Raw genomic sequence first — 24,084 nt, forward strand, 5'->3', positions numbered from 1 at the left:
TACCATATCACCACTTCACAAAACAATGGTTTATTTAAGCACCACAATCCATATGCTGTATGTTAACTGGAATACTTGTTTTGATTTAATTACAGAATAAAGAAAACCAAGAGCCCAGAGGCTTCCAGAGACCAGTAAGTCTGAAAATGGCCACATTATACATCTTTAGCAAGATAGGTGTCCCCAAAACAGATATGTTTGTACATGAAAATACGATACCAGAGTTAATGAGATGATTCATCCTAAGACACTCATTTTCATATGTTTTAAATACTTCCTATGCCTGATGCTTTTGGATTGGAGCCATCTGTCAGGTTTTCTCTTCAAGGGAAGAGAGCAGGAGCCACCTATTTAATTATTTATTTGTTTGTTTGTTTTCATTAATGCTTTGAATCATAGAACTGAGACTTTGAGGGTGCTTAACTTTAAATCATGATGAAACTGTGACTTAAGCAACAAAACAAACAAAAAACATCTTTTGGGTGGAAAGATATTGACAGTTGTCTTGGCTTCATCAATTAAACCAGAGCCCTTGATCCAATGGTAATTGTAATATTGATGGTTGTGGAGTGCAGTTAATAAGGTAATCATTTGAAATGCTACCTATCCACATATTAATGCTTTTCTCCATTTATGTGTATATCAGTTTGCAACACCAAGCATGGCAGCAGGCCCGCAGCGTGTTCAAGTCAAAGCACATACAGAGAAAGACAAATTCGCTATCACAGGTAACTATTTTTAATCATTTCAAGAGCGCAAAAGCATAAAGATGTGCTGGTTTTAATTACAGTCTTCATTATTAGGTCCTGGAAGAGAATGTGTGAGCTCATCCTCCAGTTCAGCTCCAAAGTAAGATGTTTTTTGTCTGCTATATATTTAATTTCTTTTTTGTAAATACAGTCAAGCTTGCCTAAACCATTATCATATAAACCGGATATTCACACTCACCGGACAAAAGCAAAAGTCCCAATGCTTTACAGTATATAACAGATTTTTGCTCGCATTGGACCCAACGTCCCATCCAGTGGCAATGCATTTCCATTAAAAACCCCTCGCATGTATTAGACAGAGCAGTCTGGATGTGCCCAGTAACAGAGGTATGAAATTAAGTTAAGCACTGACATTTGCTGATTCAAGGAAAGTGCAACAAAAGGCTGCTTGTTGATTGTACTGTAATATGGTGTTAACCCCCTTTCACACCAGACCTGAGTAGAGTTGCATTGTGCTGCATATCTAAGTACACAGGAATGGCTGTGGAAGTTGCACACAGAGGGGAGAAGCTTGGCTTCATTACGCTGTTTTTACAGACTGCCTGGGCACGCAGATGGTTTTGATACATTGGAATAAGTCAGAATACATTATTTTCAGGAGTTAATGGACATTTTTTAACATGCCACAATCATGAGAGAACTTGAGGAGGTGAAGGCAGCGCTGCAGCCGGCGATCATGCTCGCTGCAGTTATAGTGAGTTATAGTGGACGTGAAAGCTTGGTCCACCTCTTCTTCTTCCATGGCTTTGAAGCTTCACTGCCAGGAAAGTTCAGTGGGATGAAATCTAACATTGCAGGTATGTAATGATTTAAACAAAAAAAAAAAAAAAGAAAAGAAAAAAGATGTAAAAGGATTTTTCGCCGGACTGGTGTAGGGTTGTGTACAATTGCGGAGGCTTGGTGTACAGTGCCGCATAGACTTACATACAGTAGCGCAGTGTTGTAGAGCACTGCGTCCGGTGCTCTACGCCAAAAGTCCACAAAAAAAAAAAAAATTTAACATGTTTAATTTTTTGCGTCCATTTCGCAGACCTCTTTACATCCCTCAGCGTATTGTCATGTAGGGCTGCATAAGCTTAGCGTAGTCAGTATGCTGTATTACGCAACTCTGTGTTGGTCCGTTGTGAAAGGGGGGTTAAGTTTCATACATCCCTAAGTGTGACAAACCAAAGAGCTTTATATCAGAGCCCTCTGCTAGGTTACGAATAAGTAATAAGTAATCCATTACATACATATAATGGATTTTGTCCATTTTATACATGTAACAGATTTTGATTGTAATGGACAAAATTCGCTGGTCCACCTGAATCCATTCTATGCACATTTTACTGTATTTTGATCAATTTATAGTAGCTGTCTGTCATCTTGAGTCTAGGAGATAAGGAGAAAATGTTTTTCACTGTTTGTCATATGAATATCAGTATACAGTATGTCACAGCACAAATCAAGGCTGTGTTTGTTTTGCACTTTGACCTTGTGAGACACTGTTTCCACAAATGCCCTACGTGTGAACTTTTCATGAGAATGCTTGTCTCTTCCACTTTCTGTCAGGAAGTTTACCATTGATGACTTTGACATTGGCAGACCCCTGGGAAAGGGCAAGTTTGGAAATGTCTACCTTGCTAGGGAAAAGACACTGCAGGCCATCGTGGCACTGAAGGTGCTGTTCAAATCTCAGATGGAGAAGGAGGGTGTAGAACATCAACTCAGGAGGGAAATTGAGATACAGTCTCATCTCAAGTTAGTATTTTTTGAAAACTATTCATGTCCTTGCTGAGCTGATTGTGTTGAACAAACTTTTTTAACCGTGACTGCAGTAACTGTTGGGGACACACAAATTTTGTGACCGTGAACAATTATGTACAATTAAGTACATTTGTCCCTTTTTTTCTTTGGTTTCTGCTTGTGGAATGTGATTATTATAATTCTCTTACTTAAATGTCTTTGTTTTATGTTGACAGTTTTGACTTTTATGGTTTACTTTTATGCTGTACTTTATTTTAGTAGGACAAGGATTATTGTTTTCATGTTTAATATGTCAGCCACTTTGTGACACTCCCCTGGTTGTTGTAACTTACTAGGAATCCGCTTGTTAAATTTCTCATTAGCCTCTAACAGATGCTCTTACACTGCTGGGATGAAAATTGGCACTCTTCCCTTTGTCATCCAATCAGAGTTGCTGATCTTGAATGAATGAATGAATGAATTTATTCAGCACGCACATAAACAAAACAAAATACCAACATAAACTCTTACTAACATACATAAAAAACAAACAAAAGAAAAATACAACAATAACTCAGTTTCTCAAATTACGTGCAGCTGAAAGGGCATGGGCTGAAGCAAAAGTTTGTAAACGCCCACCCCGTACACCCGTTACCATCCACAGTTAAATACACTCAAATAAGATAGAAATCAGAAAATAACATAACTAAACAGAATAGAACAATTTCATATTTACATTTTACATTTACATTTTATATCTACATTAGAATATAGTTAGGTACTAACAATTGCATCAGTGGCATTCCATTATTTTCAATTCATTTAAAGTTTAACACATTTTTACCTTCTATGCAATTACAAATAGTCTTGCACCCTGATCATTACTGACATAATGTCATACACCAAGTACTGTTCAATGTCTATGCAATCGTCTACACTTCTTACTAACTCTATTAACATTTTTACTCGTTTGTGTACTGTGCTAACATAATTTCTTTATATTTCTTTTTGAACTTATAAATGTTTCCGCACAATTTAATGTGGTTATCCAAATGATTCCATAATTTAACTCCACATACTGACACACACCAACTTTTCAGAGTAGTTCTTACATAATTTACTATAAAGTTATCACATCCCCTCAATCCATACTGTCCTTCTCTCTTACAGAACAGTTTCTGTATATTACATGGCAGTTCATTTTTATTGGCTTTAAACATTAGTAATGCAGTATGAAACTTTACCAAATCAGTCATTTTTAATAATTTTGACCTGATAAACAATTCATTTGTGTGGTCTAGATATCCTACTTTATGCAAAATTATAACTGTGCGTTTTTGTAATATAACGAGGGGATGAAGTGAACTCTTATAGTTGTTACCCCATACTTCTATACAGTAAGTTAAATAAGGCAAAATCAATGTACAATATAACACTCGAAGGGCATCATGCTCCAACAAATATTTAACTTTATTAATAACTGCGAGACTTTTGGAAACTTTACTCTGTATATATCTAATGTGCTTTTTCCAACTTATTTTTTCATCTATTATTACACCAAGAAATTTACATTCTGATACTCTTTCAATTTGAACACCATTTATACATATCTTTATCTCAGAGTTTACTTTGTAGTTTTATCTAGATTTAAAGATAATTTATTTGTGTCCATCCAACTTTTTAGTTTATTCAATTCCTCGTTAATAATACGGGTAAGTTCACTATAATTTTCATTTGCATAAAATATCTCTATCCTGGAATCTTGGTTTCCAGGATAGAGATATTTATCTGAGACAGTTTCATGGATGTGTGCAGTTATTTAGGTTGACTAACTCCAGCTTGTCAAAACAAATTCTCAATTTGGTTTGAATCACTAAATAAACTGGACTGGCATATCCAGAAAAAGTGGATCCTTGATCAGCCAGTTGATCTTGGATTTTTTATTTTTTATTTTTTTTATTTTTAGTGAAGTATGTAGAAATATGACCATAGTGTGTCTCTTTGGTTACTTAGGAATCTGGTTGTTGATACTTTACTGTCATTTTGTAATTGCTTCTCATTCTGTGCTATGAACATACATGAATTAGGAAACACAAAAATATGAATTCCATAACAAATCTTCCTGTCAAATATTTACTGTATGTTCAGGCATCCCAACATTCTGCGCTTCTACAACTACTTCCATGACCGCTCCAGGGTGTTCTTAATTCTCGAGTATGCCCCACGTGGTGAAATGTACAAAGAACTGCAGAGATGTGGACGATTTGACGAGCAGCGGACAGCTACAGTAAGTTTTTATGGGTGCTGTCGAAAGTTCTTGTATTGGCTTCTGCTCTTGACCCATTATGTAATAATCACCTCTTTCCTCCCTTCTTCTTAGACACTGCATTTCATCTATGGTATAAGGAGGGCATTAAATATTTCTGTGAACTTTTTAGGGACAATATCTTTCTTAACTTCACTGATATGCCTTCCAAATAATTGAAGAATTGGTAACATCTAATGGTCTGAATATTAATAAATAAAACTTGTTTACCTGTTTCTAATTTCTAGTATATGGAGGAGATAGCTGATGCTTTGATGTATTGCCATGAGAAGAAAGTTATTCATCGTGACATCAAGCCAGAGAATCTGCTTCTTGGCTATCGTGGAGAGCTGAAAATTGCAGATTTTGGATGGTCGGTCCACGCACCATCACTAAGGTAAGGAGCAGGAGATGCAGTATTCCCACTGATGACTGAGTTTGCCCACGTTGACCTCTTCGTGTTAAACTTACACAGGCGTCGTACAATGTGTGGGACGCTGGACTATCTTCCTCCGGAGATGATTGAAGGGCACACACACAGTGAGAAGGTGGACCTGTGGTGCATCGGTGTCCTCTGCTATGAGTGCTTGGTTGGCAGTCCACCTTTTGAAACTTCCAGCCACTCGGACACCTACAAAAGAATTATGAAGGTTGTGATGTTTTTTTTTTTCCCCCTACTTATTTTAACATCTGAGGCACACAGTAAGACTAGGTCATGTTCCACTTCTGCCAGTAAAGGTTTAGTCTACATGAAGCTACATTGAATAAATGCATGATGTGTAGAGCAGTTTGCAAAATGCGTCAAGACCCACAAACCCATCGCAGTAACATTAGGAATATCTCCAGTGGGATCACTGTCCTTGATAAAATGTCCACATAAATACCATTCAAGTTAGAGCCTAGATGTTGACTAATCACAGATCTGTACTGGCCCATAGTGGAGTGAGTGTTCTTTTTATGTTCTGATGGCTGTTATACCAGAAGAGAGTAAAATAATTGTTCGCAGCCTGTCTATCAGGTTGTGTGTGCCAGGCACACTTTCTTGTGCACATAACCAAAATTTTTAAGTGGATGCACATCCACTTAAAAACCTGTTGGGTTTCACAAAGACCCTCTAAGGACCGTCCACTGTACTGAACAGAGGATGGAATAATATACAAATAATGAATGAATGAGTTCAACGGTACTCATGAAATATTTGTACCGTTGAAAGAATGTAAAAACATTCATTATTTGTTTTGTATAACCGCTTAAATTAGATCTTTGTCATTTGATATATATATATATAATTTTTTTTTTTTAATTTCTAGACAGCAGAAAAGGGACTTACATTTTGGTGTTCCACTGTTGCTCAACTCCAACATGAACTTTCAATAGGTGTCCAAATTGTGACGTGTAGTCCAGTGATGCTGTGTACTGACTTCATGCTTCCATTTAAAAAAAAAAAATCTTTCTGTAGTTCCTCAGTCCAGTGAAATATCATGTCAGTTTTACATCTGAACATCTCTTCATGCATCTAGATGGCTTACAGTAGAGTGGAGTGTGTGTGTTACAAGAACTAGCACCGTCAGTTAGCTCAATCAAATCGTCCCACGTGTACTACCAAAAAAAGTCCAGCTTTTCATTCTAAAGTCCTGCTAACAGCCTCCAGACGGCTTACAGTGCTGTGCGTGTATGGGACCAAATTTGCACTCTCAATGCAATGCAACACAAATGGGATGAATAATCCATGTCACGTGACATACAAAGAAAGCACCAATCAAATGACAAGGATCCACTCAGCTGTTATAAAACTATCCCTCTTCAGCTGCTCCCCCCCCAGCCTTTTTGTGTGTGTGTGTGTGTGTGTGTGTGTGTGTGTGTGTGTGTGTGTGTGTGTGTGTGTGTGTGTGTGTGTGTGTGTGTGTGTGTGTGTGTGTGTGTGTGTGTGTGTGTACATATATTTCTAGAGCTCTTGGCGAAACTCTGTTATACCTGCGTTAATGGTAAATGTCCACCAGGTGGAGATATTGCTCCATTTCAAGAACGTTGAGAACAGCCTGCTGTGGGACATGTCATTGTCTAAAGACCTTCCAGCTTAAATTTCAAAAGCAGAGCTCCCACTATTAAATGTGGTAGCACGGTTAGGTCAACAACACAGCTGGTTGTTTTCATTTCCTAAAGCAGTACTACAACCAAAGATATGCATCAATGAATGTCTCTTAATTCTCATCCCAAAATGATGAAGCTAGTTGAATGCTAATGGTATAAGTTCCCAGAAGGGATGCCCAGAGCATGACTGTGCCTTTATAATATGAAAGAGAAAGTATGCAGCATCTGTGACTGTATAGAATTGTAATAATCAATCCTGTCCCATTGAAATAGTCAATGGTGGTTGTTGGCAAGTACGGTTCTGCTTCTAGGTTTCCTCTGCTTGCGCCTCCTGTAGCATTATGTTAATGATTTGTACTGTAGCTGCACTCATTAAATGAGGGGGGGAAATGTTGTTAATTTTTCCAGGTGGATTTGAAGTTTCCTAAAGTCATTAGAGATGGTGGTCGGGACTTGATCTCCAAGCTGCTTCGTCACAACCCCCTCGATCGCCTCCCACTGCAGAGTGTTATTGACCATCCTTGGGTGCGGGCTAACTCCCACAGGGTCTTACCTCCCGTGTGCCCCACCAAGAAGTCTTGAGCCCGCTGTCTGCCCTGAAGGCTTTTTTTTGTTTGTTTTTACAGTCGAGGGGGGGAGATTGTGTTTCACTGCTACAAAATTCAGACTGCTGTTATTCTGCACTTTGTATGATGGTTGTCAGTACATACCCACGTTTTTTTCCTTCTGTTTGGTGTAATATCTTTTATCAATGTCTGATATGCTGTTTGGTGACTTTTTTTTTTCTTCTTACTTTTTTAATCAAAGTTTTTATGTACAGCTGTTTAAACACCTCACACTGAGTGACTTCTCATTTTTTCAGTAACTGTATTTAAGGGCTGTGTTTAAAAAGCTTTTTATTTTGCTTGGTCATACTTTGTCTAATAAATCTAAAGTTCTAATCAATCTAAAGTCAAGCTCTAGTTATCAGATGGTGTGCCTGTTTGTCAAATGTGAAGTTGACGAGTCCGATATAACTGGCACGTTTCGGTACAGAAAGTAAATAAAACTTTTGGACATTTCCCTTGATATGGCTCAGAATCATGATTTTAACAGACAGGTAGCGTGGCCGAGCGGTCTAAGGCGCTGGATTAAGGCTCCAGTCTCTTCGGGGGCGTGGGTTCGAATCCCACCGCTGCCAGGGAATTATTATTTTTTTTTTTCTTCTTTCAGCTTTTAATTCTTGTGAGTTGTGCTAAGGTACACATGTCCACTGCTGAAAATTACTGGTAATTATTTGGTACTAAAAACAAACACAAGCTCAGGAGTTGGTGCATGTTGGGTTTCGACGCTGGAGATCCGGATACGTTTCCCGGTCGCAAAGGCGCTGCAGGTCTGAGTGTCGTCCTGGATCCAGCAGTACGAACTTAGTTTGTTCCCCAATCGTGGTATTAGTGAGGGGTGGACACACGTACCGTGGGACCTTCTAGAAAGAACTTTAGTACTTTCGTTGGTTAGCAGCGTGCACAGAGGGTAGAGCTCTGCTTCGGTTTATTTTAAGAACTATTCGTCAACGAAAACAATAACTGCTAATACGACCGCATCACAGGAATAAAAAAAAAAAAAGCTTTTTTTCGTGTTCTCTTGATAAGTGTTTCTCACGCCGTGTAACTCCAGCACGGTAGGTGGCGACAACGCACACCTTCACCCGCTTCACGGTGGAGGATCCACTTCCAGGACATTTCTGCTTCGAATTTAAAACCGGTGCCTTCGAGTGACATTCTCTGATGTTTTGTCAGTTTTATCGTTTTTAATACCGACATTTTAAAATAATTGAATGTACAAATGGCCGGTTTACCGCCAGGAGACCCACAGTTGGTGTCAATGATCGTCAGCCATTTAAAATCACAGGGTCTGTTCGACCAGTTCAGGAGGGACTGTTTGGCGGACGTCGACACGAAGGTATACTTTTATTTTATTGTAATGGTTTGTCTGTTTATTGTAGGGTTTGGATAATAACTTGGAGAACAGTGGCAGGTTTAGGTGCAGATTGTCTAAGACTCCTGCTGACCTGTCCTGTCAGGTCCACTGATTAGTTTTGTATGTGCTTTTGAACGGAGTTTTGGTTTATTTCACTGTTCACATTTCAGACCATATTAAATTCGCAAGATTAAAAAAAATACAGTAATAAAATTTCTGCACACTAGACCAAAGTTTTCCTGTAGCGCGAACTCTCGTCTTTAATTCAAAGATTTAAACAAGAAATATTTATTCAGCACCACTATTTTCGGATTCAGCTTTTATTTTGACAGTAAAAGTACGCGCATCAAATAGTAATAAAAAGTATCAACAAGGCTTAACAGGGTGAAGATTCCAAAAACGAAGGCATGGAAATGAAATGTAATGGCTGTTTATTTAATTTGTTTTTGTAAATTATCTCTTTTTTAGCCCCCCCCCCCCCCCCCCCTTTTTTTTTACGAGTCAGCAGATGGATACATGAACATTTCCAAGTCGCTGAATATTCCCTGGTTTTTTTACATCAATAATTTGGAAATGTAACCACATTGGTACTGTTTGCTAAAGGCTGTGGATATTGTTATGGTAACTAAGTATGTGTTGGTAGGTTTTATTATTACAGTGGTGATGTGACACCATAACCCTTATAGCCCAAATAACCCAAATCTTCCAGAGATACATGAACTGAAAGAATAACTAAAACAAGAAATGTTGGTTGATATGAAAGGAGTACAAAAACAAAAAAGTTTTATTTTTCCCATTGGAGAGTTGAACCCCGGTCTCCCACGTGACAGGCGGTTTTTCTTACCACAGTACTAAAGAGGAGCTATCAACAAACAGTCGCAGAACATTGATTGCAGTGGCTGCCATAGCATATCCCTAAGAATTAGACTTATGGGCCGTAACCCTAAGTCTTGGGGCTATGCTTACGGCTGACGTAACCATAACCACTTTGTTTGCTAAATCTGATTGAAGTAGGTGGTTCCCCAAACAGAAGGATTTTAATAGAAGAAAACAGATCAACTTTCAGTTCGAGTCTCCTATGTGCCTTCTGGCAGACTGTATCTGAAATTTCCCATCGTTTAGAAAATCATCTGTGCTACTCCACCATTAAGCTGTGTAAATGATAATGCAACAGACAGAAGCTGCACCATGCCCAGTTTCTCCAGTCACACCCACAGAAGTTTATCAGAGGTCTTGGTGGCTTCCCTCACTAGTCTTCTTGCACAGTCATTCATTTTGGGAGAACAGATTTACCATCACACCACCCCCACACCTGATTTAAGATGAATGTCTGCACCACAAGCACAGCCTGATAGCTACATTTCACCTCCATTTTGTTGGTGTACGGGGCAAAGTTCCAAAATTGTCACATTGCAAATACTTATAGACCTAACTATTTGCTTCTGGAAAATATGTAAATGTGTCCCCTTTAAATGTTTTGATCAGTTTATTTAATCAGTCACTGTCAAAGAAAATAACAGAGTTGCTGTTGTTCCACACATGAATGTTGTTTCTTTGTGCCTGGGTGTGCCCCGTATTCAATGACAAGCTTGTCAAAATCTCCTGCAGCCAGCATACTTGAACCTGAAACAAAGAGTGGACAACTTTGTCTCAAATCACCTGTCTAACCACACATGGAGTCCTCATTTGAACAAGAACCAGCTGAGGAACAACATCAGACAACTGGTGCTGCAGTAAGTGCTGCAGAGAATTCTGCTCTTCTGAATAGTGTGTCAAATATGAAACAAGATATCATGAATCTTCTTGGAAAACATTTTTTTTAAGTGTTCTGCTTATTATTATTATTATTATTATTATTATTTGGCATTTACATTCTTCCAGATGATTTTATAAAACAAACTGTTTTCCTTAGATCTGGAATGCTGGAGCAAGGAGTTGACAGGATTGTGGCCCAGGTGGTGGATCCGAAAGTCAGTCACATCTTCAGGCCGCAGGTGGAGCGTGTGGTCTGTGAATTTCTGTCACCGGGCAGCTGTGCTGAGGAACCCGCAGCCCCACAGCTTGCAGCAGAGACAAAACCAGATGGTAGCGTCCCTGAGCAAGGTGCACAGCATTTTATGCTTTATTTATGACTGTTTTTTTTTTTCTTTTTTCTTTTTTTTTATTAATCTCACTGCTTTGCTCACTTTGTGTAGAGTTCAGTGTGAAGGTTTCTCCGATATCCATCTTGATTTAGATTGTCTTCAATTCTTAAAAAATATGAAGCTTCTGAAAATGAGTGAAATTCATTCATTGATTTTATATTGTATTGTGTGTAATATTGGACTATGACAGTATAAACTCTGAGTGGCGTGAGTATATATAGTGAAGTAAGATTTGGAATGTAGCAATAAGCATCTGCCTGGCAGAATTTTCCTCAAACTGGTTTACAAAAATGAAAACTGTTTATTTCGAACATTTGATACAACAACAATTACAAGATAGATCAGTAAAGACAACAACAAAAAAGTTCCTACTGTGTACCCAACATGTACCCAATCTTTCTGATTTTCACTCATACATAATATCTTAATGTGTTTCTAGCCTCATCATCATCAGCTCCAACATCTGGTGCAGCCAGTGATGCTTTGTCCATTCTGGACACTATAACCACTCTGAACCAGGAGGTCAGCACCAGAGTCGGCTCAGTAGCAGAGAAAGGGCGAAAGGGTCAAGGGTCGGATGAACCCATGCAGCTTGCAGAGAACAGCGAGCAGGAAATGAGTCTCCTTGAGGATGGAGACAGTCAGGATGATGTGAAGACACTGGAAGAGGTAGATGAAGCAAAACTAGCACTTGATGTCCAGGCGTTAGACGTTAAGAGAGAGGAACAAATGGATCTGACACCTGAGGGATTAACAGAAGATATAAAGATGGAAGTTGAAGAGCCGACAGCTCAAGAACAGACAGAAGAGGAGAAAGACAAGACACAGAGCAAAACGACAGGAAAAGTCACAGATGAAAAACAGGATGAGGAAATCCAGAAATCCACAACTCAGGCGAAGCAGAAGGCAAGAGAGAGGATAAAGGATGGTGAGCGCATGTGTACTTTGTGCTTATTTACAGCCACATAACCAGATTAATGCACCTGTTTATCCAAGTCACTAATGAACACAAAGCGAATATAACTATGAGAGAATTCGACCTTTACACACCAGAAATTTGGAAGATTTTCAGTTCACCTGATATTATCAGTTGGTAATTGGACCACTATATTGAAGAACTTTTGATAGACTTTTAAATAGAGCCAAGAGAAAAAAAATAAACTCTTCTGGATGTTTATAAATTTGGAATTAATTTTATGTGCATTTGATCAAATTTTCTTGCCTTTTTTTTGTTACATTTTAATGTATTATTAAGGTCAAACAGAATGGGTGCATACAGTCAGGTCCATAAATATTTGGACAGTGCCACATTTTTTTTTATTTATTAAATTTTACTTTAGTATACCACCACAATGGATTTGAAATTAAACAGTCAAGTTGTGCTTGTAGTGTAGACTTTCAATTTTAATTCATGTGATTTAAAAAAAAAAAAAAAAAAATCAACCATTTAGGAATTACAGCCATTTTTATACACAGTCCCTTTATTTTCAGAGCCCACAGCTGGACAGACTAAATAATAGAATTATCTTTAATACAAGTAATCACTTTTACAGCCAGTGTGTTTCTATTCTTTGTTTTGATATTATTTTATCTTGGGGGGGCAGTAATTCAGGTGATGGATACTTCAACATTTCCAAGTCATTGACTGTGTCTTTAACTTTATTTACATCAATCATTTAAGATAAACCATATGGTACAGAATGGTAAATCTGTCTGGAGTAGACCATTTTCAGAAGCTGTATAATTATGCAAAAACGCTAGTGAGGGAAGACACCTATGACAACTCTGAAGGAGCTATAGGATTCTCTAGCTATGGTTGTAGAAGCTGTTCTACTTTTATCTGTTGCACCACCAGTTGTCCAGCTTCATGGTGGAGTGTTATACTGTTTGCACATTTAAATTTTTTTTCCATTAATCTCCAGTGCGGTGGTCTACACAGGTGAAATTACAGAAATTGTCACCGTCCCAATAATTATGAAGTAGACTGTATGTGGTTGCTCATTTTTACAGTACTGTGCTATTATGAAATGTGATAAATGAATTGTTTGGAAATTGACATGTCTTTGCTTTGCAGAGTATTCATTGGAGGACTCTGACCTGGAAGGCTTGAGTGACATTACAGTGAGCTCCGTGCACACCAGTGACCTGTCATCTTTTGAGGAGGAAAGCGATGATGAGCAGCCACCGTCTGATTCTTCTGAAGATGAAGAGCTTCTACCAGACGGTCTCTTAATGGCAGACATTCATTATCACTGCATGACCTCTGTCTAATTTCAAGCAGCAAAAAAATTTATATATATATAGCCACAATGCAAATCCATAATGGATTTGCTGTGCCGACCCTGTGCTAAACGGGAGAAACCAAAAGAAATTACTCAACGTGTACTTTGTTGCACTGTGTGTAACGCTAGCGCCCTCCAGTGGTTGTCTTGTCTAACGACCACTAACATAACAGGTGTTTTCCTTACAGCTGTGGCTTTTTTAATGTGCTCACAGCTACTACAGGTGTTTATATTGTAACACTGGCAGAATTACTGTGTTGTTATTTGTGTGTTTCTCTTTCACCAGATCATGGCGAGAAACCAGAAAGAAAGCAACCGCATGGCGACGTAGGAGAAGAAGACAAGGAGCAGAAGCGCCGCCGCAAGGCCTACGTTCACAAGCCCTTCCTCTACTCCCGTTACTATAGCGACTCGGACGATGAAGTCACTGTGGAAGAGCGGCGGAGATCTGTGGTCAGTTGAACAGATGTTTGTATATCTAGTACAGCATCAGCAGAACATCTGTGCATTAAAATAGTTTGTAGTTAAAGGCTTCGTTTAGCAAGTGACTTGATCACAAGCAAGAAATTCTGTAAGCCGTCATTGTTTATTTACGGTTGTAATTGTTTTCTGTCTGCCTTGTTGTCTTCCTCTGTGTTTCGGCTGTTTTAGGCAAAGGACAAGGAGGAAAGGCTGCTGAAGAGACAACTGAACAGGGAACGAATGGAAGAGAAGCGCAAACAGAAAGCAGCACAGGCTGAAGAACAAGGTTCAGTCCTTCAGTCTGTCATGTTTGTCACCATCTGTCTACTCCTATTAATAATGTTACATCATTTAAAAAGTGCTTCACATTCAGTTATTCCTCACTCCTACAAGAAAGCCATCTTGTGGCAGGCGATATTTGCTGTAAAGTGGCCTTTTATTGTGTTTTGTTATTTTTCCCTAGCCGTCTGATCCCTTCCACTAACTGCCATACTCTTTTAGATCATCACATTTTGTATGCACAATAAAGAAAGAATAATGTTAAACATAATATTGTAGTCCCAGACACAAGTATAAAATGATGGAAAAATTTTCCATTTGATCACCAGGACAAACGAGGAGTCGTTTTAATGCAGATTTTTGAGTAATATTTAGTAGTTAGTGGTGGGCACAGATAACAAAAAAATTAATTTCGATAACAGATAATCAGATAACTGAAACGTTATCTTTGATAAAGATAAACCGATAAACCACCCAAAAATGTATAGGAAGTTACAGATAACCGATAAATTCCAGTATTGTTTCCGGTACACTTGCAACTACTAACAAGGTGATTGAGTTTTAACACCACGATCACTTCTGGAAGCATCAAAAAAGACGACAGACCCAAACAATGAGTCAGCACTTCTGTCTTTGAGCATTCTGCCCCCTGCTGAAAGCTCCTGTTTACTACATGGCTTCCAGCACAGAAGCAAGTTGAGCGAAGCCACGAAGCTCAGCTGTCTACTCAATCACAACGCTGTCGTCAGGCGGAGGTCTTGGAAAATAAAGCAATGCTGAGTTATGGTTTGGTGTATAAATATAATGAATACTGATAGAATAACTCCATTAATGTCAATTCTGTCATTTGTACAAAGTTAAAATATAACATATCTTTTAATGTTGAATAATGCACTAATTCTGAAGTTTTGTAACAAACACAGACAGATCGCAAAGGATTCTGGGTAAAATGTGACTCCGCTAACACTGATTGGTTGACTCATTCATTATGTAAACCAACACGTTAATGTGAGGTGTGTCGTGTTGGTGTTTACAGATAAATGTGCTTTTGTAAAATATTTAGTTTTTTATTTGTAAAAAAGGCATTTAAAAAAAAAAAAAAAGCCAAGTTGTAATTAGATAACCGTCTGATGTAACCGGTGTCAAAAATAAATAATAGAACACTGCCATGATCTACTGGTCCCAGACATTCAGTACTTAAGCTGGGTTTACACTGCTAGTTTTGGCCCTTTTTCAGATGATTTTTCATTCGTGCGAGAATTTTTTGGATCGCACCGAGTTTCAGGTTGATCGCACGTCCTGCATCGTTTAGTATACATGGAGTAACGACCTGCGTTTAACATCTCGCGACCACCTCCTGATCAGCGATCGTATGGTCAGATGAAAATCAAACCTGTTTGATATTCTGGTCGGCCGTCGTGAGGGTATCCCGCTGCTGAAGAGCTACAAGCATCCAACCTCTCGTACTGTGCCTGTGCAAACACAGCAGACCTGTCTTGTAATGTTTGTTTTTTTTTATTCAAGTTTGATGTCTCCCATTGAGAATTTTTGTAAAAAATAAGAAATATAAATAAAATTTGAAAAAAAGCTTCTGATTACGTTTTGCTTCTGGAAACGCGAGTCCGACGTGTGGTTTTTGAACGTACGTGTGTGAGAACATAAATCGGGCACTCTGAACTTTTACACTGTGTGGTTCTGTGGTACAGTTTGAGCTGGAATTGAGTACAGTGATTGAAAATATCATACAGTGTCTGCCCTGCTTCAGGATGAATACTGCCATGAACACTACTGGCCAGTAGATGGCAGTAGAGACCGTGAAAACTTGCCGAAACAAAATTCCAGATAATCCGTGTCTGCTACATTTAAGATGCATGGAATTTAATAAACGCGAACACAATAACAATGTCTATAAACCCAGAGAATATATTCACGAGAGTTTTAGGCACTAGAGTTTAATGCTGTTGTCCGTGGAGCCTGAACAGACTGTCTGAAATGCATTTGTCTTGTCATGAATGTACTGAAATTACCCTAACCTACCAATAATGCACTGGGCATAGCATGTCCACACTAAAATCGGGCACTCTGAACTTTTACACCGTGCAGTTCTGTGGTACAGTTTGAGCTGGAACCGAGTACAGTGATTGAAAATATCATACAGTGTCTGCCCAGCTTCAGGATGAATACTGCCATGAACACTACTGGCCAGTAGATGGCAGTAGAGACCGTGAAAACTTGCCAAAACAAAATTCCAGATAATCCGTGTCTGCTACATTTAAGATGCATGGAATTTAGCCTGAACAGAGTGTCTGAAATGCATTTGTCCTGTCGTGAACATACTGAGATTACCCTATCCTACCAATAATGCACTGGGCACAGCATGCCCACACTAAAACCTTAAAAATTAATGCATTACTTTAAAACTAAAACATATATCTGATATTTTCACTTTATAAAACTTTAGAGGTGACAGTAATTTCAAATAACTTGTCCTAAATTAGTTTGGTTAAAATTTGAACCAGAAGTTAAAAATGTATCCCTCTGGATGACTTGGGTGATATTGCCCGTGTATCAGTATGGGGTTAAAAGAAATTAATTTTTTTTGTTTGTGTGTGTGTGTGACCAGTTCTCCTTTGACTACAGAGGATAGAGCGGTTTCTCCTAGAAGCGGCTCTCCTCTGTATGCAGAGGGTAGAACTACACATCTGCTACAAAACATTTAACAGGTAGGTGCTCAACTGATTTTAAATTTTAAAAATGTTTGTAGCTGTTCAGCTTTGTTTAACACATTAATGGTCTAAAAATTATCGGACAAAAATTTATCAGAAGATAATTAGTCCGATAATGTTTTATAAAGTTATCTGAAAAGATAATCCAATAACGAAAACATTATCTTCGATAATTGTCGGTTATCGGAACTGTGCCCACCACTGGTAGTTGGACAGTAACATGATTTTTATAATTTTGTCTCTGTGCACCGCCACAGTGGTGCTGAAATGAGGCAATAAAGATTGGGTAGATTTGTGCTTTTAATTCAAGCAGTTTAAAAAAATTGCATTAACCTTTTGGGAATAATACACAGTCTCTCCATTTTAGAGGCCATAAATAAATAGAAATCTGTTAAATCTCTTTGGAGTCTAGTTCTGAAAAGTGACTGTGCAAGAAGAAGACAAATTAGTGAAGCCAGCAAAACTCCCAGATGACTCTGAAGGAGCTGTAGGTTTCCGTGGCTGTGACTGGGGGAAACTGCATAGTGGAATGGAACAGAGAAGGGTTTTCTTGAAAAGAGGACATGAAATTTCAGCTCCAGAAGGCCCACGGGAGACTCAAGCGTAGATGTGACCTGTTTTCTTTTGTTAAGAGCTTTTCTTCACACCATCATTGAAGTAATGACCAGTGCATGAACATAAAACGTGCACTCTCCCCATGCAATAATTTTGTTCAGCCCTTTGTATTAAGGTGAAGTCCACATTACAAGCACGTCTTGATTGTTGCGTTGTTTTACGTGTGACTTGAGTTACCTGTTGTATTTTAAATAATTGATTTATCATTTTAATAGATGAGGAAAAAGAAAAGATTGCAGAGGCCTCTACACTGGAGGGTCCCAGGGCCAAAGAAGCTCGTAAAGAAAGGAAAGTTCTGGAGAAAAAAATGGCTCTGAACAGGAAGAGAAAACTAGACTTGAGGTATGGCATCGAACTCATTTAGCTGCTGCTGCGGTTTATCACTTTATTGTTGATTACTTATTTTTTTGGGGCCGTGCTCTGTGTAAATTAATGTATCGTGATCATTTTCTTCAGGAAAGATGGAGATCTTTCGAACAAGAAGAAAGGAGATGCAGGAGGAGATGGGGCAGAAAAAACAGTATGTGACCAGGAATTCTTGTGGGTGGCGGGATTTACTATTATTTGGTGAGTGGTAACAAGCAAATATGTTTTGTTGCTTCAAAATTAGGAAGGGAAACCCTCAACCTCAAAGGTGCCACAACAGAAGCTGCAAACACGCGTGCCAGAATCTGCATCGGCTGATGAGCGGCACAGAAGGAGAAGCGGCAGCGTCCCAGAGGATCCCAATGACACAAAAAAGCTCCCTGACATAAGCCTGATGCACCCGTTCATTTTGGAGCTAGAACAAGGATCCCAAGAGGCGCTCAAGCAACGATCAGTCGGAAAATTTGATCGATTGTCTCGCAAAGAACGCAAAGAGAAAGAACGCAGCTCTTCGGATGACCGTGCCAAGTTCAGACCAAAGCAGGACAAAAAGCCTGAACCTTCAGCGGATGAAACGCTGCAAAAGGAAGGCATTGGTGTTAAGGTGTCTTCTGAAGAGAAAGGCGAGAAGAAGCCCAAGATCAAAAGTGACAAGAAAATGGCAGGAACCACAAAAGAAGGGAAAGTGTCAGATGGTTGTGATGACGGACCTCCAAAAGATTCTGCTGCCAAAAAGGTAAAGACTCCATCCATGGAGGTGACCAAAACAGAGACTGTCAAGGAGAAAGAAAGGGACAAAATTAAGGAAAAGGACAAGATCAAAGAAAAGGCCAAAGGCGAGAAGACTTCAGTTAAAAGTGAGTTCAAACATGTGCAATGCCCTGATTCCACTGGTTCCTCTGAGGAAAGGTCTGACCTGGAGCCTGGAGCAGAGAAGAAGAAGAAAGATAAACACTCCAAGGAAATCCTCAACAGGCCGATAAGTCACACTGAGGACAGGCAAGGAGACAAAGCCAAGTCTAAAAGCGAGAGTAAAGACGAGAGGGAGAAAAACAAAGCTCATCAAGACAGCCGGAAATCAAATAAGGTGAGCTCTGAAACTGACAAAGATCCAAAAAGGCTCAAGCAGGCGGAAAAAGGCAGAATTGCAGAAAAATCCAGATCTAAAGAGGAAGCCCAGACTCTTCTGTCATCAAAGACAGAGAAGAAAGTTCAGAGTTCAGAGGTCAAAAGTACAGGAGCTGCCTCTGTCTCCAAAACTGAACCGACAAAGGAGAAGAAGAGGGAAGGTAATTCAAAGGAACATCGCAAGACCTCAGAAGAACCTCCATCTGAGAAATCTACAAAGAAAAAGCAGGACAAGAAGGATAAAGTTCCAGAAAAGAGAGATGACAACCTAGAAGAGAAGAAAGCAGACGGAGAAGACAAACCCCAAAGGTCTTCAGGTCCTTCACTGAGTCCTCAGTCAGAGGAGCAGCTGCTTAAACAAACTGTTCTTCAAGACACAAGCACCAACTCGGAGCCCATCCCTACTGCTGTAACCGCATCCCTCTCAGAAGATATCTGTGATGCTTTAAGTGACATCACACCTGAGCTGCCCGAAAGTGAAACAGAATCACGACTCCACAAGATGCCAGCTGAGGCTGATGCACTGCTGACCCTCATGGATGTTTGCACCTCAGCAGATGCAAGAAATCCAGAAGATGTCAGTCGAGATGTTTTAACTCCTGAGATGGAGCTTGAAGCAGATCTGAAAATGAAAGAGGCGGCTCTGACTCTTCTCTCCATGGATCCAGATAGTACTGTGTCTTCCACAATGATTAACCAGAATGTCAGAGAAGATGTACAGATCGGTGTGCATGTCTCAGACACTGTGGAAACGGCAGAAGATGAAGAGCAGCAGAAACCAATAACTGTGCAAACAGTTGCAGAATTAGAAGTAGCAGCTGCAGTTGTGTCTCAACAAATCTCTGAGCTTACCGGTGAAAGAGCGAACACAACAAGTAAACACGCACACAAAAAAAGCACCTTACAAGATTTTTTTAATTTTTTTTTTTAACCAGCAACCAAAGCATACCATTTTTTTCTGTAAGCTAAATGTATTTTCTTTACAGTTGATTCTGAAAACTTGCCGCTTGAAACACACGTTTTAAGGGTTGAAAATTTTCAGTCGCCTATGCCACAGGTAAATAGTGAATGTTGTATCAAATGTTAATGTTATTATTAAATGTAAATATTTAATCCTATTTATGTGACAGTCCCGGTTAGGGATGGGTATCGAGAACCGGTTCCTTTCGGGTATCGTTAAGAAATGATTCGATCCACCGACATCAATAAGCTTTGTGCTTAACGATTCTGTTATCGGTCCTTCAGAGTGGCCGTTGTTTTGGGGGGTGTTTGTCAGGAAAATGATAATTTCTCTACATTGATTACAGACCCTGCAGCGGGTCCGTAATCAACTTTTCTGCAGCGCGGCTTTGCTCTGAACCTTGAACCAATCGAAGCAATGGTTCGTAGATTGAAGCAATGCTTCGATCTGTTGCTTCGTTTATACTTTCTTTCTTTCGCTTAATTTCCCCCTGCTAAAACCCTAAAGAGCATACGTCTGTGAGTATTATTTACCTTTTCTATGTTAAACCGACCTGTTATGGTCTTCTGAAACAATTGATAGATGTATTTTATAACTTTAAAACGGGAGCGATGCTAACGCGTTAGCATGTCTATGGCATTTTCAATGTTAAAAGTTAGCATTTGCAGCGCTCATCACGTTCGGGTGCATTTGTTTTCAAATTGTAATATTTCTTAAATTTATTTTTGTTTACATATTAATAATCTAATGCTTATTATATACAATTTTAGAGAAAGAGACAAAAAGAACTTGAATAGAAACAACAGAAAATGTAAAAGGAACTAACAATGAACATACATAAATAAATACCTCGTACATACAGAAATGTTTCCTGTGAACACCTAGTGACTCTTACACCTCCATTTCATCCCTGTCTTATTTAAGTTTAATGACAGTTTGTTTCGGTCAAACCATATTTTCAGTTTGTTCATTTCTTCAGTGATTTCCTCCAGAACTATCTGACAAACTAGAAAACTGCTTCATCCTAGTAAGAGCAGAATACTACTGGAATGAATCTGAATAAGGAAAGTTGTTGTTTTTGTTTTTTTTTCCCTCACCTAAATGGATGCTGCACTCACTCCAGTTTATCGTCTGGAATAGTCCCAGATTGCATTTCAGAGCTTCTAGAATTCAAACATTGTTGTGCAGGTGGTGTTGGGGGTTAATTTTGGGTTTCAGCTTTTTTTTGTTTTTCACCACTTTCATCCCAGAATATGTCAATCGTGAGTCACGTTTGTGCGGATTAAAGTTACTAACTGCGACTCTTGTCTCGTTGCGAGAAAGAAACAAGAATTGTCCTCCATTCTGTTCACACAGCTCCAAACGCTGCGCAGCTCTCTGAGTCAAGTTAGAACGATAGAATCCAGTCTGAATTAATAACTTCAAAGCGAAACACAATTTTGTTTATTTTTATTTATGTCCAGAGATCAAGGATACAGTGATTTCATATTTATTTACTTTAAGACTCAATGAAATACATAGAAAACCTGTAAAACCTACTTTTAGTACAAAATTCATGAGGTATCGATAAGGGAATCGATAAGCAGAATCGATAATGGCATCGATATCAATAAAATCTTATCAGTACCCATCCCTAGTCCCGGTTGATTGATTTATTTTTATTATCAATTTTAAGTAGTGCTAAAACACTGCTTGTGTGTCAACTGTATCTCAACCTGAACATGCAAATTTAATGAGGCATACTGGCTATTTTGTCATTGAAAAATGGGAGGTGATGGTCAAGCTTTGGACCAAAGGTCCGCCATTCAAATTTTCGTCAGGCCAGAAAACTATTCGGGCCCCTTGGGCAAAGTCCTTATCCCAGAGTTGCTCCCAGTGTGTAGTGATTGTACTGACGGTGTGTGAATGTGAGGCATTAGTGTAAAGTGCTTTGACCATGAAAGTGCTATATAAATGCAGTTCAGTTACCATTTAAAAGTAGTATCACTTACATTATGTCCTTTAAAAAAAAAAGATGTTAAACACACTTGAAGCCGTCTTGGGAAAGCAAAACCGTCATACGTACAGTAGCTTAATTATTTTTTTTAGATTTTTTTTTTTTTGTAGTGTAAAGCACAAAGCAATGAGGTGTAGTCTTTTGATGGTGATGCATTCAACGTTACTCTAAAAAAAATTGCACAGTCAGTTGCATTGGAAAATCAAGTTAAGCTACGAAAAAACACAACCACTTAAAATCTACTTGATGACAATTGTTTGATCAGTTATTGTTTCATCGTATATGTAGGATGATGACACTAACCCCAGTGCACGTCAGGCTCCTTTAAGTGATGAAGGAAAATGTGCTCCAGGTGCACAACCAGATGAGAAATTGTCATCATCTACTGACAGAGATGGTAAATTTAATTTCATTTATTGCCTCAAATTCCCATCTTTCTTTCCTCGGTGATCTGTACAGCTGTTTTTATTTTTGTGTGAAATCCACGCTGAAGTTAGCAGATTAACCAGAGAAATATTTTTTATATGCAAAGCATGGATATTTATGTTATATTGTAATCATTGACTGTTTGCAGCAGCAGTAGACATGATTATATCTGAGGCAGGAGATACCACAAAAGACACAGAAGAAAGCACAACAGCTATTGTTGCTGATTCAGTTACTGCTGGACAAGGTGAGGATGAGAAACCTTTTCTCTTTTTTTTGTCTTTCTCTGGCTGACTCTTATCATTACTTCAGAACATACAGAGACAAATGTAGGAGGCTCAGAGACAATCATCAAGGTGAGTTAACAGTATTGTTAAGCAGAGGCATTTTAGCTAACATTTAACTGTTGACAGCATTTTTTTTTCATCACATGCAAGAGAATATTTCAGGGTGAATTGGTTTTACAGGTTACAGACAAGATTACCGAGGTCACAGGCACTGAGGTGGACGTCAGTAATGGTAAGCTTTAAACCTTTTTATTTATTTATTTTAGGTGAAGTTGAGAATAAGACAGACGTGGCAGAAAGTGTTGAAATGGATGCAGCAACTGGTAAACAATGCTGTTTTGGTAGTTAAAAAAAATCTTCTGAATTATGTCTGTGTTCATGGGAATTTATCAAAACTGCTGAAATGACTATAAGCGCAAACTCACTTTTGTTTGTTTTTCGGTAGTGCTTAGGTGAAGTTGGGTGTTGGATAGTTGGTAGAAACAGTGAATGGACTTGCACACCAGAAAGCTTTATAAATATTTCTGCTGTTTTTGATTGTGTTAACTAGGTGAAGCTGAGAATAAGACAGATGTGGTAGAAATGGTTAAAATGGATGCAGCTACTGGTAAGATGATGTTGTTGTTGTTTGTTTTTTTTGTTTTTTTAAAAGAAGTTAAAAAAATCTTTTTAAATTTGTGAAGGGAATTTTTTCAAAACCATTAAAATAACAATAGGTCCAAACACATACGTTTCTTTTTGTTTTGTTTTTTTAAACTACCAGGTGAAGTGGAGAATAAGTCAGAGGTGGCCGAAACTGTTGAAATGGACACAGCTACTGGTCAGCTTGGTTAATATTTATTATGGGTTTTTTATTGCATCTTTTGAAATTGTTTTGTCAGTGTCATTGGTCATAATATTTATTACAATGTTTGAAATGACCACAAGACAAGCCTCACCTTTTAATTATACTGTTTTTAAACTTGAACTGGAGAATAACACTTTAAATGGATACATATCCTACCAAGTCTTAATCTCTGTAGTAGCTAAAATTACTTTTGACATTTGTAAAGTGGATATTTTAAAGGGGATTTATGAAAACAAATAAAATGTCGATAACTCCAATCACACCTATGTTTAATTATCTTTGTTTTCCCAACTACTAGGTGATGTGGAGAAGAAGACAGAGGTGCCAGAAACTGTTGAAATGCACCCAGATACAAGTAAGTCTTAATCTCTTTTTAGGAGTTATAAATCTCTTGAAATTAGTTAAGTGGGCATGTTTAAGGGAATTTATAGACACCATTAAAATGCCTAAAAGTCCAACCTCACATATGTTTAATTATTTCTTTTTCTAACTACTAGGTGAAGTGGAGAATAACTCAGATGTAGCCGAAACTGTTGAAATGGTCACAGATATTAGTAAGCGTTGTTAACAGTTAATAAATGTGTGTGCATATGCATGTATGTATGTATATATATATATATGTATGTATGTATATATGTATGTATATATGTATGTATATATGTATGTATGTATATGTATGTATATGTATGTATGTATGTATGTATGATGATGTTAG

The 24,084-nt window shown here is 38.4% G+C and overlaps 2 protein-coding genes and 1 non-coding gene across 3 annotated transcripts in view; all 3 read left to right on the plus strand.

Moving 5' to 3' along the window:
- aurkb (aurora kinase B) overlaps positions 1-7,893 on the plus strand; it is a 10,318-nt gene extending 2,425 nt beyond the window's left edge. The window contains exons 2-9 of the mRNA XM_034165770.1: positions 96-134; positions 647-728; positions 804-849; positions 2,322-2,510; positions 4,644-4,782; positions 5,049-5,197; positions 5,276-5,450; positions 7,300-7,893. Of these exons, the coding sequence (XP_034021661.1) occupies positions 96-134; positions 647-728; positions 804-849; positions 2,322-2,510; positions 4,644-4,782; positions 5,049-5,197; positions 5,276-5,450; positions 7,300-7,473 (993 nt within the window). The 3' untranslated portion in view covers positions 7,474-7,893. The remainder of the gene's footprint in view (positions 1-95; positions 135-646; positions 729-803; positions 850-2,321; positions 2,511-4,643; positions 4,783-5,048; positions 5,198-5,275; positions 5,451-7,299) is intronic.
- Positions 7,894-7,989: 96 nt separating this feature from the next.
- trnal-aag lies at positions 7,990-8,071 on the plus strand. The gene has a single exon. It is a non-coding gene; the product is annotated as a tRNA-Leu (tRNA).
- Positions 8,072-8,498: 427 nt separating this feature from the next.
- Positions 8,499-23,923, plus strand: LOC117506278 (biorientation of chromosomes in cell division protein 1-like 1; the record flags this gene model as incomplete). The annotated part of the gene is made up of 20 exons (XM_034165769.1): positions 8,499-8,832; positions 10,459-10,583; positions 10,763-10,953; positions 11,434-11,922; positions 13,069-13,218; positions 13,563-13,729; positions 13,928-14,024; positions 17,574-17,700; positions 17,815-17,878; positions 17,969-19,727; positions 19,839-19,909; positions 22,098-22,206; positions 22,384-22,482; positions 22,548-22,591; positions 22,703-22,754; positions 22,789-22,845; positions 23,073-23,129; positions 23,286-23,342; positions 23,668-23,724; positions 23,867-23,923. Coding segments are annotated over exons 1-20 (3,946 nt in total), but the record flags the coding sequence as incomplete, so codon positions are not given.
- Between the last annotated feature and the right edge of the window lie 161 nt (positions 23,924-24,084).

This window comes from Thalassophryne amazonica, unplaced genomic scaffold, assembly GCF_902500255.1.
Source record: "Thalassophryne amazonica unplaced genomic scaffold, fThaAma1.1, whole genome shotgun sequence".
Lineage (NCBI taxonomy): Eukaryota > Metazoa > Chordata > Actinopteri > Batrachoidiformes > Batrachoididae > Thalassophryne > Thalassophryne amazonica.